At 50.3% G+C, this 14,160-nt stretch overlaps 1 protein-coding gene across 2 annotated transcripts in view; it reads left to right on the forward strand.

The window, feature by feature from the left end:
- The window catches only part of CPXM2 (carboxypeptidase X, M14 family member 2), a 121,008-nt gene that overhangs the window by 23,026 nt on the left and 83,822 nt on the right, over positions 1 to 14,160 (forward strand). For both annotated transcript variants that reach the window (XM_032490707.1, XM_032490708.1), the window contains one exon: positions 6,911 to 7,020. In XM_032490707.1, coding sequence (XP_032346598.1) covers positions 6,911 to 7,020 — 110 coding nt within the window. The remainder of the gene's footprint in view (positions 1 to 6,910; positions 7,021 to 14,160) is intronic.

The raw sequence follows: 14,160 nt of genomic DNA on the forward strand, positions 1-14,160 counted from the left end.
ACATGCTTCTCAGGATTAGAGTCTTTTTCCTCTTAGAAGTAATGCGAATTTGACTTGATGATAGAGGATTGCGTTTCTGTGTTTCTGTGGGAGGAGCAGGGAGCTGTCTCGAGGGCTGTTCAGTGGCTGCTGCTGGAACAAACTGGCCCAGGAGCCGAGTCCTTGCTGAGTTCCTGCCAGAGCCGCTTCAGGGCAGCCTGGCTGGGGACTGAGAACACAGAGGAGGGGTGAAGAGCTGGGAATGAGATTCCTATTGATTTCAAGCACTCTTTAAACCTAGTAATTATCTCCTCAATTGACATTATAATATTGATTGCAGTACCAACAGACTACGTTCCAACCAGGATGTCATTGCTCTGCAGTTCTGGCCTTTGGACTTTCCCATTGCGGATGTTTAAATTAAGCTTTGAAACACGTGTGTCTCCTCCATTTTACTTGATCCTTGAGGCCACACCCCGACTTCCTCAATAATGTTTTCTAAAGATGGAGAAAAGTCCTGCTTGTTGGTAGGTGCTTGGACAGGGGCTAGATGTACCTTTGAGAATTTAAAACCAAGGGAATTCTAGCTTCTAGACCAAGCTTTGCATTGCTTTTGGAGTTCTTTGGTGGGTAGAGCGTTCTGGGCTCTTTTCGGGGAGTCACTGCGCAGAACGCTCAGGTCTTACTGTACCGTGTGCACACGCACGTGTGCGTGTCTGTGTGTCTGTGTGTCTGTGTCTCTGGTGCATTATTCCAGCAGTGCATCAGCAAGAATCTGAGGTTATGATGGAAAGGAGGTTAAATCTTCTAAGCATTTGTCTGAAGATGCCCTTTTGACTGTTGACAGACAGTCGATTCTAGATTCTAATTTCTTCCCCTCAGCCTGTAGATGCAGGACTTGCTAGTGTTAGTGTGGTTGTCACTTCCTAATCTGCTGAAAGTCGTGGACAAAACGGGACTGTGGCTGGATGGGGCTCTTTGTCTCCTTTCTGTCTCCTCTGCCCTTGTGGAGTTTCCATTTAAAAGGTATGGAGGTGTCCTTGAGGGTGGCTGACTCATTCTGTGGGTTCAGTTTGGCCGCTCACCTAGTGCCTCTGGGGCTGTACTGTCAGCAGCAGTTCCCCTCTGTGTCCAAAGTCTAGGCCCCACCGATGTCCCCTCACGAACCAGGAGGTGCCTTGAGCACCGGCCGGGTATCTTAATCATCGTACGTGGTGTTCTTTCCCGTGTGGTTTTGTTCCACGTTGCTGGTGAGCCCGAGGGGGAGGAGCACCTCATTTTGCTCATTTTGGGCGTTGAGTAGACCTGCCAAAAATCTTGCAAATGATTTCCCAGGGTAGAAGAAAGAGGAGAAAAATGGGTCAGGTTGAAATACAGATGTACCTTGTTTTATTGCACTTCGTTTGACCGTGCTTTGCAGATAGTTTTTTTTTTTTTTTTTTTACAAATTGAAGGTTTGGGGCAATGCTGCATCTAGCAAGCCTGTCGGTGCCATTTTTTCCGACAGCATTTGCTCAGTGTGTGTCTCTGTCACATTTTGGTAATTCTATCACTATTTCATGCTTTTTCATTATTATTATTATATTTGTTATGATGATCTGTGATCAGTGACCTCTGTTGTTCTTCCTGTGACTTGCTGAAGGCACAGATGATAGCATTTTTAGCAATAAGGAATTTTTAAATTAAGGTATGTACATTTTTTTTAGACAATGCTACTGCACACTTAATAGACTAGTATAGTGTAAATATAGCTTTTATATGCACTGAGAAACCAGGATATTCTTGTGATTCACTTTATTGCAATATTTGCTTTACTGTGGTGGTCTGGAACTAAGGTCACAGTATCGCCGAGATCTGCCTGTACTGAAATTCCTGAGTTAAGTATTTAATACAGACATTTCAGTACTCTGTATTTTGAGTTAATTTAGAATTTTTAAGTCAAAGAGTAATTTTTCTGTCCTTTATTTTCCTGCCTTCATTATAGGAAAACCCGCAACTGTTCTAAACATGGAGATTACTGTGTCAGACTTTCAGTATAAAGTCATTAAGATGAGCCTTGGAACTTCTGGCAGGGATCGTGTGATTCTGACCTGAGATTTTTGCTGCATTGATCTTTGCATGAAGGAATGTGGGGTGGAGAACTCGTATTTAAATGTTCTATAAGTTTAAAAAATGTTTTAAACTGTGATTTGGGGAAGGTGGGTGGTGCCCAAATGGTTTGGCTTGTAGTTTTATCTGAGCCTAGCGGGATTCCGCATCCAGGAACCAGGATGCAGTAAACGTTTGTTGAGCGGCATTGCATTGATGGTTACGGGACCAGAGTGAAAGTCAGTGTCAAACAGATACGTGGTGGAAAGAAAGGAGTGGAGGCTCTCCAGGAGAAAATAAAGAACGGAGGATTGGGGAAATAGAGATAAACCTCCCAAGTGAAGGTCCGCTCGTGCTGTGCCTCCGTGACCCCTCGTGGGGCTGCAGCGGAGGAGGAGGTCGCGCAGCCTGGGTGCGCCGCTCCGGCAGTGGACCGTGGAAGACGGTGGGAGCATCTCCTGCAGGTGCAGCATCACATCGCAGCTGAGAGGAGCCACCGGGGCTTCTGCTGCCAGCAGGCTTGACGTGTGGGAGGTTGTGGAATAGACTGACCTCCAAGTACGCTTGCTGGTGGGGTCCTGAGTTTAAACCTCATACGTGTGCTTCACCTCCTGCTGGTGTGGATGGCATCTGGGAGCTCATGTGGATTGTTTCAGGGAGGGGAGGGAGGACCCTCAGTGATGAGTCTGAGGGCTACAGCCCTGTGCTGCAGGGGAGGAAAAGGCTCCCCTCAAACGAGGAAGAAGGAAAGGGAGACCCAGAAAGCTGTCATGTCATGGAAACCTCGGGGTGGGGCTGGGGAGTAGCCAAGAGGGAGCAGACTGAAGGGGGCCCAAGAAGAGTCTGAAGAGTCCAAGAGGGCCACCGACTGAGGAGAGCCACTGGGCTCTGAGATGGAAGCCAGAGCGCAGAATGCAAAAATTCAAGGGAGGGACGGATGGAGAGGAAGTCAAGACAGAGGTGCAGACCCTTGGGGTTGGGTAGGGAGGGAAGGTGGCCAGAGGAACTGGTACAGCATGGCTTCACAAGGCTGCACGTGGTTGGTATTTCCTGCTGCGCTGGACTGGCAGCTCCACACGCCCATCATTTACGTGAACTTGAAGCCCAAGCATCAATTCCCTCTGCTAAGGGCACTTAGATCCCAGTGTGCAGACATGCGACGAGGTGAGTCAGGCTTTCTTCAGAACGTGTAGAGTGTAGAGACCCCTGAGTGCTGTGGAGGAGCAGGAACATGCTGGGGGAACCCATCCGTTCCTCCCTGCACCTGCCCTGTGTCCCTGCATCAGCGCTGTTTCCCTGCATCTGCCCTGTGTCCCTGTACCTCCCCCATGTCCCTGCACGTGTGCTGCATCCCTGCACCTCCCCTGTGTCCCTGCACCTGCCCTGTGTCCCTGCACCTCCCCTGTGTCCCTGCATCAGCGTTGTTTCCCTGCACCTGCCCTGTGTCCCTGCCTTGGTCCCTTCTGTGAGTTTCCTGCCATCCCTGCATCCTCTTCCTGTTTAAGTTAACTACCGTTGGTTTCTTACAACCAAAGGAGCTTCGCTAACCTGTGCATGTCAGTAACTTCATTTTTGTCTGTCAAGGACAGTGCCTGTTCTCTAGTTTTTTTATTAATGGCATGGACGACAGAAAAGGCTTCCAAACAAAACTAAATTCTCTAAAGATAGTGTCTTCTGATCAGGAAAAAAGAATCCTTACTCAGTTTCCTGGAAGGCTACGTTTGTGAGCAGGCTGAGAACGTGTGTTCGTCTGGGCGGGTAGCTGTGCTGTGGATGGAAGGAGTGGCTTTCCTGGCTTCTGCTGTCACACCATCTTGGGCGTGAACAGGAGTGGACGTTCGTCTGATGGGGCAGCTGACGGCGCTGCCCGCTGCATGGGACTCCACTCTTGCCACGTGTACACCACGGTCCATCCCCTGGAGACAGAAGGCATTGTGATTTTGAGTTGTCAGATGTGGACCCAAGAAATATCCCACTTATGGTGCTTTCTTTTCACCCCTTGGGTATCTCAGTGAGAGGATGTGGTGAAGCTTCCACATATCAGCAGAAGAGCAATTTTGATGAAGATGAAATTTTATTTCGGTAGCTCCTTTTTAAATGAACGTATTCACATATATACAAGATTTTTTCTGGAAGAAATGCTTTGGACAACAATTACAGCTTTATTTAGCTAGTAAATAAAATATATGTGTGTCCGTCCATCTATCTGTCTGTCTGTCAAGGAGCTGACTGTGTGCATGATACAAATAGAAGGCGTTAGCTGGATGCAGTAGGTGGGATTCGCCACCTGCGAGGTTTTCTGCTCAGAAGGAAGGACCTCGGGGATGGGAACAAATCCAGTGTGGCTGTGAAACAGGTTCACCGCCAGGGTGGCAGATCCTTTCTGCATTTCTGATGCTTGGTTTATGTGGAAATGTTGGGGACAGTACCAGGCAGGAGGGGACAGAACCAGTGCCCTGTTCCCTGTTGGCTGTGAAACCAAAGCTGGCACGGCTGGCTGAACAGAGGTGCACAGAGGCTATTCCACGGACATGGGGGTGGTCCAGCCACCACTGCCCAGCCAGCGGGGGTTCGGGGCCCTAGAAGTGCCTTTATTCTGGGGGATGCTGCTGTGTCTGGAGACAGGGTGACAAGGAGAAGAGGTTAGCTAGTAAGAGGCAGATGAGAACTGGGGACAGAGGAGCAGCAGCTCTGGCTGAGGGAACCTGTAAGCCTGGGTCAGAGCCAGGCCCTGAGTGGCAGGTAGAAGGACCTCTGGGAGGCCAGCCTCCGAGAGGATAGGCAGTGACCTTGACCCTCAGGCCTTGCCTTGAATCTTGACTGGGGCCTCTGGTGTGTGCAGTGACCACTGGGGTCTGAGAGCCCGGAGGCCCCTGGCCCAGAGAGGCGAGCAGCAGCAGGCGGAGTTCTGTCCTGAGGCCGAGCGGGGCAGTGCTGGGGCTCGGGGCCCCGCGCCCGTCTGGGCTGGGCTGGCACTGAGCTGCGAGGCCGCAGGCCCCGAGGAGGGTATACGGTTTGGCTGCTGCCGAGTCCGCATCACAGGGCCCAGGACCAGGCCGGCTGGTGGAGGCAGGCGGTGTAGGTTTCTGAGTAAGTGACTCTGTCACCAGACACGGAATCCGCTTCTGGTGGGCGCAGTGAACAGCTCATAATTCAGTTAACCTTTGGAACCAGCAAGTACATTCATGTGAGTCAGACCCAGGTGACCTCCAGGCTGGGAAGCTGTCCAGGGTCGACCCCAGTGAGGGAAGAGGGTTATGGGAACTAGATTGCCCTGTGTGGGGGCAGCCCCGCTGGCTACGTGCCCCTTCCCAGGCTCGCTGCCTAGACCCCCGTCTGCCCCACGGCCTGCCACTCACTGTGCAGGCTCCCCCTTCACTCTGTGGTCCCCACTCACTGCACACCCCCTGCCCCTGTGCACTGCATGGTCACTGCTCACCGGGCGTGGCCCGTCTCACAGAAGTCAGACGGAGCACCGTTGCTCACGGTACCCCCCGGGGCCTTCCGAGTTCCCGGGCAGCATGAAGCGGGCGGCAGCAGACCCGTTACCTCCCCCGCCGTGCTCCTCGCCAGTACCTCTGCCTCTCTGTAGGCAGCACAGATGGCTGGTAAATATTTACCAATCCAGGCAGCCTCCTGGCAGATGTGGGCAAGGCCGCAGTGTGGCATCGTCTGAAAGCCTGGAGACGGGGATCCGAGGTGCAGCTCTGCCGCTGGCGGGGACACCTTGGATGATTCACCTCAAGTCTTGGGGCCTCGGTTTCCTCTTCTGAGATCTCAAGGGGAGGACCAGAAGGCATCTCAGATCCTGGAAGGTCTGAATTCCTCTACCTGCAGCACCTGGGCAGACTTTCTTACCTGGTGCCTGCAGAGCATCCCCTGCGGCTGCTGTCTGGCCAGGCTCCTCCAGCCTCAGGACCAGAGTACCTTTCCCCTGCAGGGGTTTGTCATGGACCCACGTCTCCAGGTGCCCCTGGCATGCCTGGGGCATTCCCATCTCAGCAGTGACCCACAGGGCTTTTCAAATTTGCCTCTCTTGCATTAGGGATGTCTGATACTTTTAGTAGAAATATATTTTGTTCATTTCTATTCCCGAGTGTTTGTTTTCTTTCCCCAGCGTCAGATTTGAAGGAGATTGCATCATTTGGAGATTTCTAGCCCCACTCCAGGGTGGGTATTGAGAACAGCAGCCCAGGAGTCAGGAGGCCCGGGGCCCGGCCCCAGGGCTTCTGTTAAAGCTCTTATCTGCAGGGACAAAGGGCTGGACTAGGATAATCGCCAAGGGTCTGCCCAAGTGCCAACGTCTTCTTCCAGGGCAGCTTGGACCAAACTGTGTGGAGTAGCCATTCTCAACATTACTGATTTTGCCAAGAGTGGAAGACAAGACGTTTTTTCTGTTTATATTGCTCTGCTCATTAGTATGCACAATACAAAGGCCTGAGTTGCTGAAGCAAAATCAACAAGTTCTGATTAATTTGCAGAACCCAAGCATGGGATCGCTCTGAAATTTCTAACTAATAATGCGCCCTGGCTCAGTCACTCTGTGGAAGGGTCCTTAATTGGAAACAGCCTCAGACAGTAGCATGGACAGCATCAGAGACAAAGAATATCAGAACCAAAACACTCAGAAAGGAAATGCCGGCAGGAAAGAAAATTGGCGTCACGTTGACAGTTGAACTGAGAATATTTGTCCGGAAACACTGGGCATACCAGGGGGTGGGGCTGCGAGGCTGAGTGGGGACTTCAGGGGAAAAACAGAAAAGCAAGTGGCCAGATTTAGAAAGCCAGTAGTTCGTTTCTGTCCACATCTGTCCTTGTTTTTAACAAGCATTGTCCTTTCCAGGTTGCCCACCCCTTGGTCTGGAAACCTTAAAAATCACAGACTTCCAGCTCCATGCATCCACTTCGAAGCGCTACGGCCTGGGGGCGCACCGAGGGAGACTGAACATCCAGGTACCGGCGCCGTGTGGAGGATTCTCGGTGCACCGCTAGTTGCTCTGGTCACGGACATAGTGACGGTTCCCTGAGCACCGGGCCAGCCTGTGTCTGGCCTGTAACATGAATTAGCTCTAATTCTCACATCAGGAAGGGCATTGCTGCAGAATCCTCACTTGACAGAGAGAGCCCCGAGACTCAGGACACGTGCCTTCTCCAGAGACTAGTTAGTGACAAGGATGCTGCTGGTTCCTGGGCCCAGGTCGGTCCACCTCCACGTGATGTCTGTGGAAAGGGGAGGAGGGAAGTGGAACCCCTGTGGCCATGAGCAGGCAGTGGCCTTTGTCCTCCCTTGCCTCCCTGCTGGTGCTTCCTCACTGCTGTCAAGGTTCTGCTCCGGGAAGGTGGGCTCCTCCTGGCATCCTCCATACACTGTGAGCTTCCGGGCTGTGGGCCTTTCCCCTAGCAGATCCCCTGCCTTCAGCTCCCTTCCCCTCCACGCTGCCCACGCAGCGTAAACCCTGGTCCACCACTGGGGTCAGTGTCCTCATGCCGCTCTAACAACATGTTGTAAATGTAGCCACTTAAGCAGCACAGGCTTACTCTCTAACAGTTCTGGAGGATAGACATCCCATGGGGCTCGGATCAAGGTGTTGGCAGGGCTGCGTTCCTTCTGAAGGCTCTTGGGAGAATGTTTCTTTCCCTTTCCAGCTTCTAGAGGTGCCCTCATCCCTTTGCTTGTGGCCCCTTCCTTCTTCTAAGCCGGCAATGGCAGCTTGAGCCCTTCTCACGCTGCCATCTCTCTGGTTCCCTCCTCTGCCTCCCTTCTCCACTTTCAAGGACCCTTGTGAGTACGCTGGGCCCACCTGGATGATCTGGGATCACCTTTCCATCTCAAGCTGCCTTAACAGCACCTGCAGACTTCCATTCCCTTTGCCACATAACCACGTGTATTCACGGGCTGTGGGACTAGCACACGGACACCTCTGTTGGGGTGGGGGTGCTGCTCTGCCCACCCACTTGGGATGCCTTTTCCCTCCTGCTCCAGCTCCTGCTGATCCACCCCTTCTCAGTTTAGCATTCGATCCTGCGCCGTCCCACATGGTTCTCTAATAGTGTGGTTCTTGAATATTTTAGTTGTTTTTTTTTTCCCCAAAACTGATTCATGACTGAGTGTGGTTTCCAAACCCTTTCACATGTGCACCCTCTCATCCATCCTCCTGGGAGGGAGGTGGTCATTTCACACCCACAACGTGGGGCCATCAAGGCTGCACTCAAGGCTCACAGCTTCCAAGCAGCAGAGCTGACACCTCGTTCCACCAGCGGTCACTGTAAATGTGCTGCGGGGGCCGCTGTGCTGGGAACCGGACAAGACTGGGTGAGCTCCCCGTTCCTGGGGCGCCTGTGGGCTCAGGGACATCTAAACGGAGCTCCAACTCCAACCTCTTCTCTCCACGTGATCACATCAGATAGACTTTCAAACCACTCAGCCATCACCACTTTTCCATTCAGAAGAATTCAGGTAGAATGTTTCCAGAACTGACTTTAATGAAATCTAAAGTTTCTTTAAAAATATTCATTCTTTTTATTTTTTGATAACAGCTGTTACAAAATATTTGGTTGTATAAAACTGGACAGTCTTTTACCAGAGGACGAACTCTCAGAGTTTGAACAGGGGTAACTGTTAATCCAAGGGCCTCTAGCACCCTGCATGGGCTCCAGCCCTCCAAGCAGAGAGTCATTGTCAAGCAGGGTGGGATCCGACTGTGTGCAGGGCTGCTTCCTGCACTGGTCAGAGGAGCTGTCATCTGATGCCTCGGATTCCTTCTCGATAAAGGGAGTTATCCTTTACTAGAGAGGAAGTGTTTGTGTTTATCCACACTTCTGGTCAGAGATGGAGAGGCCCTGTTGTCCTAAATTTGTGGGGTGGGGGTAGAGGGTGGGGGTCTGTGCTTCCAGTCGGGAATCCCATGGGCAGGGTGGGCAGGCTGGGTGTGGCACCTTGGCCATGACTCTTCTAGATTTTGGCACCCTTGGAACAATTATCTCACTGAGCCTCAGTTGTCTCATCAGAAAAATGGGAGTCCCAGGCCCTCACAGGATTCCTTGAGAATGAAATTAGGTGATTCGTAATTTTAAAACATTTACTGAATCATCTTCTTCTGCTCTAAGTGTTCGGTAGCTTTAAGGGCCTCTGTTTGCAGGTCCCACCTTCCAGAATCAGGGCCACGTGCTGCGTGATTCCACCACCACGGGTGCCCCAAAATGCATTTTCCCACACATGCAGTTTGAATGCCATTTAAAAATAACCACATCTTGTCTCACATCTGAGTATTTGGTAGGCGTGTCAAGCTAATGGGATTTTATGTGTGAAAAACACCAAGGTCTCAGAATTAGAAACTGTATTTAAATGCATTTAGTGCAGGATGTGAGTGAGGTGAGGTGAGCCCATCCCTTTGCTGGCCAGGCTCTGCAGGCATGAATGTGGTCCACTTAGAACGCAGGCTCGGCTCGCGTCCCGGTCCTTCTGCTAACGAGCTGAGAGGCTTAAGACGAGAGGCCCACTTTTGCTACCTTTACAGAATGTGAGGATCCAAAGGAGGAAGAAAGAGAATCGTCCTCAGCAATTCTCAAATGCCACATTTGTGCCCATTAGAATTCAGTCATTCTCCTGACCATAGTGAAGTGCCCTTTATGTACCGAAAGAGCGAAGATGAAAAGCCCCCATTTACTCCCTTTCCTCCAAATGCCTCAGTCTTCAGCAGAAGGAGAACGGGAATCAGCTCTGACAGTTACTGGTGCTGTGCTGAGCGCTTTACTTTCATTATTTCGTTTATTCCTCGACGTGAGACAAGGGCTATATTATTATTACCTCTGTCTCATAGAAAACAGCCATGTGGATCAGTAGGATAGCTTGGTTAAGATTTCCTGGAAGAGGCAGGATATGAATCGAAGCTGCTTTAAACCTGGAGCCATTGCTCCAAATGACTCCATAAAACTGCCCCAGTCAACAGCTCCAAAAGTGTTCTAGGCGCCCCGGGATGATTATTAAACCGTGTGTGTGTCTCTTTTCTGACATTTATCTCACATGGATTTACGCGAGGGTCACCGTCCCCAGGTTGAGTGAATCTTGTTTTGCTGATTCCCACGTCGTTTCGGCACCATGGCTGCACATGTGTATGGGCCTCTTAGAAGTTCCCGGGGAGCTGCCGCGATGCCAAGGGCACCATGGCTGCCGTAAAGAAGTCTGCTCAAAGGGAGGAGCGGTGCTGGCTAGTTGGCCACCTTGGCGTTTTATTATTGCAAATTTGCTCATGTGTGATGGGCAGATGTGGAATGATGTCATTACGACACAGAAGTTGGGTCAGTTCCTGTACCGTCTTAGCCAGGACATCAGTGTTTTCTGGGACCAGGTGCCAGCCCCTGACCCCAGGGAGCACCGACAGCTGAAGCCTCAGAGGGACCCTGTCCACGGGGCCCGTCCCTCCGCGCTGCTCTGCTCAGGGTGGCCGCGTGCTCTGTTCTAAGGTGCTTACCGCTCAGGTCCTGGGCCCGTGTACCCTGGTCCCACGATAGCAGCTCCCACTCTTCCTTGCACCCCATCTATCGCACCACCTTTGCCGTGTTTTTCTAAGGTCAACTTCTATCATTATAACAATTTAACGTCTCCTTAAGTGTGCTGGTGTCTTTAGGATTAATTGCTTTTCTAGTCTTCTGATTACAGAGCTGCATGGGTTTTGAACCTTGTTTTTCCTGTGAACTTGGTTTTTACAGTGCATGATTTCGCAGACGGTGAGACTTCACTGAATTGCGTTTACCGTGTTATAGCAGAAGCACCTGTCTCTTTGTCTTGGTCCGTTCTGGCTGCTGTAACAGCGCCGTAGACTGGGTAGCTTATAAGCAACACAGGTTTATTTCTCACAGTTTTGCTGGCCAAGATCAAGGCGCTGGTGAGAGCCTGCCTCCGATTTATAGATGACTGTCTTCTCCTGGATCCTCATATGGTGAAAGGGCAGAGGAGCTCTGTGGGGTCTCTTTTTTAATTGAAGTAGAGTTGATTCGCAGTGTTGTGTTAGTTTCTGGTGTACGGCATAGGGGTTCAGTTATACCTATATTAATATTCTTTTTCATATTTTTCCCTTATAGGTTATTGTGAGCTATTGCATATAGTTCCCTGTGCTATACAGTAGGACCTTGTTGTTTATCCATTTTATTTATAGTATTTTGTATCTGCTAATCCCAAACTCCTCATTTACCCCATCCCCGCTTTCCTCTTTGATAACCATAAGTTTGTTTTCTATGTCTGTGAGTAGGTTTCTGTTTTGTAAATAAGTTCATTTGTGTCACTTCTTTTAGATTCTGCATATAAGTGACATCATATGATATTTGTCTTCCTCTGTCTGACTTCCTTCACTGTGTCTGATCACATCTAGGCCCATCCATGTTGCTGCAAATGGCATTCTTTCATTTTTTTTTTTTGTGGCTCAGTGGTGATAAGAGTGCTAATTTCATTCAAGAGGGCTCTGCCCTTCTAACCTAATCACACCCCAAAGGCCTCACCTCCCGATGCCATCACCTTGGAGGTTAGGTTTCAAGATATAAATATTGATGGGACATAAACATTCAGTCTGTAGCATTCTTTTCTCATCATTTTAAGCATAGGACTTTGAAAGAGTAAGAGCATCTTATAACTCAGCTTACAACTTCTCTTTTTCACAAGTGGAATTTTGCTTATGTTAATTTAATAATATAAGTTTAGAGAAGAAACCCAGGTTTATACTTCATCAGTACACTGGGACAATCGAGATCTTCAAGAATTCAAGGGAGAGACCCACTACAGCAGGGAGCGAAGCTTTGTCCTGTCACCTAGGATCATTCTTCCAGTGCGCCCGGAATCCTTTTTCATACTAACGCACTTGTGAGGCTGTGATCATATTAAGAAACACTCACTGGCTGCTTCTGCTCCGGGAGCAATCGTGGACAGATGGGAAATTAACATTCTAAGTCTCAAAGGGGAAGTTTCAGCAGTGACCTGTAAAATCACGATTTGAACGCTTGCCTGTGGTTGGTTTTAGGAGGTAACCTTGTATTCAGGTGGGTCATTAATGGCAGTTCATCATCTGTCTGTCCCAGTAGAGGCCTCTAAGGACCTCGAGAGATTTCCGTTGCACATAAACTAAGCAAGGGAGATACGGAGACAGCACTACACCTTGAGTGCCTTATCCCACCCCCATTGGCTACAAAGCCTAGAGCAGATGACAGCAGCGCTTGCCATTTCAAAGGGCTGGGTTTCAATCTCATTCTTCAGACTCAAAAGTCATGGTAAGTATAAGCCTGACCTGTGATCCAAAGAAATGAAATTGTGAGGGCGTGGCTGGACCTCAGGATCTCACCGTGATTCTTGCCTAAAATCGGGAACATAAGAGAGTTGATGATCAGATCGGAGTTTTGAAGTCACAAGAAAAACAATAGGGCATTGACACCCACAGATGTCTTTGTGATGCCTGGTCACCGTCATTTGACTCTCTGTGGCCCAGGTCTTGTCTCACGGGTGTAGACCTCTTCCGTGGAGAGAAGTCTGGTTACAAAAAAGGCATCTGTCTGAGCCATTTCTCCGCACCACTGGAATGAAACACAGCTCCTCTTGCAAGTCATCCCATTAAAGGAATTCTACAGAGCACCTGGATGCTGGTATTAGAAACCACTCCCAGCGTTCTGATCATCTTTTTACGGGCAATAAGGTGTAAACTGTGAAGATGCCCTTGGCTTCAGATACACCCACAGGGAGTTGGTCATAGAACATTGAACCAAGTGCTATCCTGGTGTCAGAGTTCATGAGGATGGGCACGCCCCACACGTCTGTCTTTCTGTCCCCTTTGACTCTGAGGCACCCGGTGCCCTGACCTGCCCAAATGTGGAGACCACGTTTATCCTGGCGGGAAGTGTATGGGGACCACCCAGGGCGGCACTGTTTTCTCAGCCATCACCTGTCTGTTCAGTCCCACCATCCCAGTTCTCTGGGTGTCCGCCTCCAGCTTCTTTCTGACTACGTACAGCCTTGCTGTAACTCAGCAAGTCCTCACTGGGGCCTCGTGTACGAGGTGCTGCAGAGGCAAAAATAATCGCAGTGGGTATAGTTTCCAAACCACGGAATGTCGTGCTTGTTCTGATAAAGGGATTTTTGTTCTGCATCTGGCTTCAAGAAACAATCTGGGAGACAGTGTTTGGAAGCCAAGATGCTGGAATTTGGGTTATTTGGGTTTTTTATGGGAATAACAGGACTAAATATTTTAAGTCATGTCTTTTGGAAAATTGAAAATGAGCATTTGCCATAATGAGGTTAAGGTGCTGCTTATTCTCAGAAGCTTGCGTCACAAATGCAAGTGCAGCAAGAAGAAGTTGGAGTGGAACAGGGTAACTCGGAGTAGAAAATGGGAGCCCCGAGAAGCAGAGACGCCCGGCCTGTGCATCACAGGGCGTTCCGGAACCACCGGCCTCCCCGGTGCAGAAGACTCTGTTCCCCTGGCTCTGTGAATGTTTCTTTCCTATTTTACTAATTTCATTAAATTACTGTTTCATTTCACCCTCAGTATGCTCAGAGGGAAACTGTTTTAGAGAAAAGGAATTAAAGTCAGAGGCCTAACTGACCTGCCCTAACCCGACAGGTAGTCAGGGCAGAGCTGAGACCCACGTGGAAGGTTTCTGGCTGCTGGTAAAGCCTGTGCTCTTTTCTTCGCATTCCAGGGACCCACTAGAAGGTTCGGTGTGTTCACCAGCTTGTGGTCTCCCCTGGCGCCCACCTTCTGACTCATCTTTCTCACCATTGGCTTGAGTGGCCCCTCGTACCCTCAGGCCCCCATCCTAGCAGGGCCCAGGGAAGTTGGTGGGGTGTCAGCAGTCACCCCAGAGGGCCTCATGTCCATTCAGGTGGCACAACCAACTGTGCCTTCTCAAATGATGCCTCGTGGGGATGGGCCCTCTGGGCTGCCTGCCCAGCCGGACTGTCCCCTGGACACGTACCACTGGGAGTCGGGTGTGCGGGTCATCCTGAGCTAGGGCCTCAGTGCACACGACACATGCTGCCCGAGCAGAGACGACAGTGTCGGGGACAATGATGAAAGACAGGGAAAGGTGAGGAGGAGGGAAAGAGAGATCAGA

The sequence above is a fragment of the Camelus ferus genome, chromosome 11, assembly GCF_009834535.1.
Source record: "Camelus ferus isolate YT-003-E chromosome 11, BCGSAC_Cfer_1.0, whole genome shotgun sequence".
Taxonomy (NCBI): domain Eukaryota; kingdom Metazoa; phylum Chordata; class Mammalia; order Artiodactyla; family Camelidae; genus Camelus; species Camelus ferus.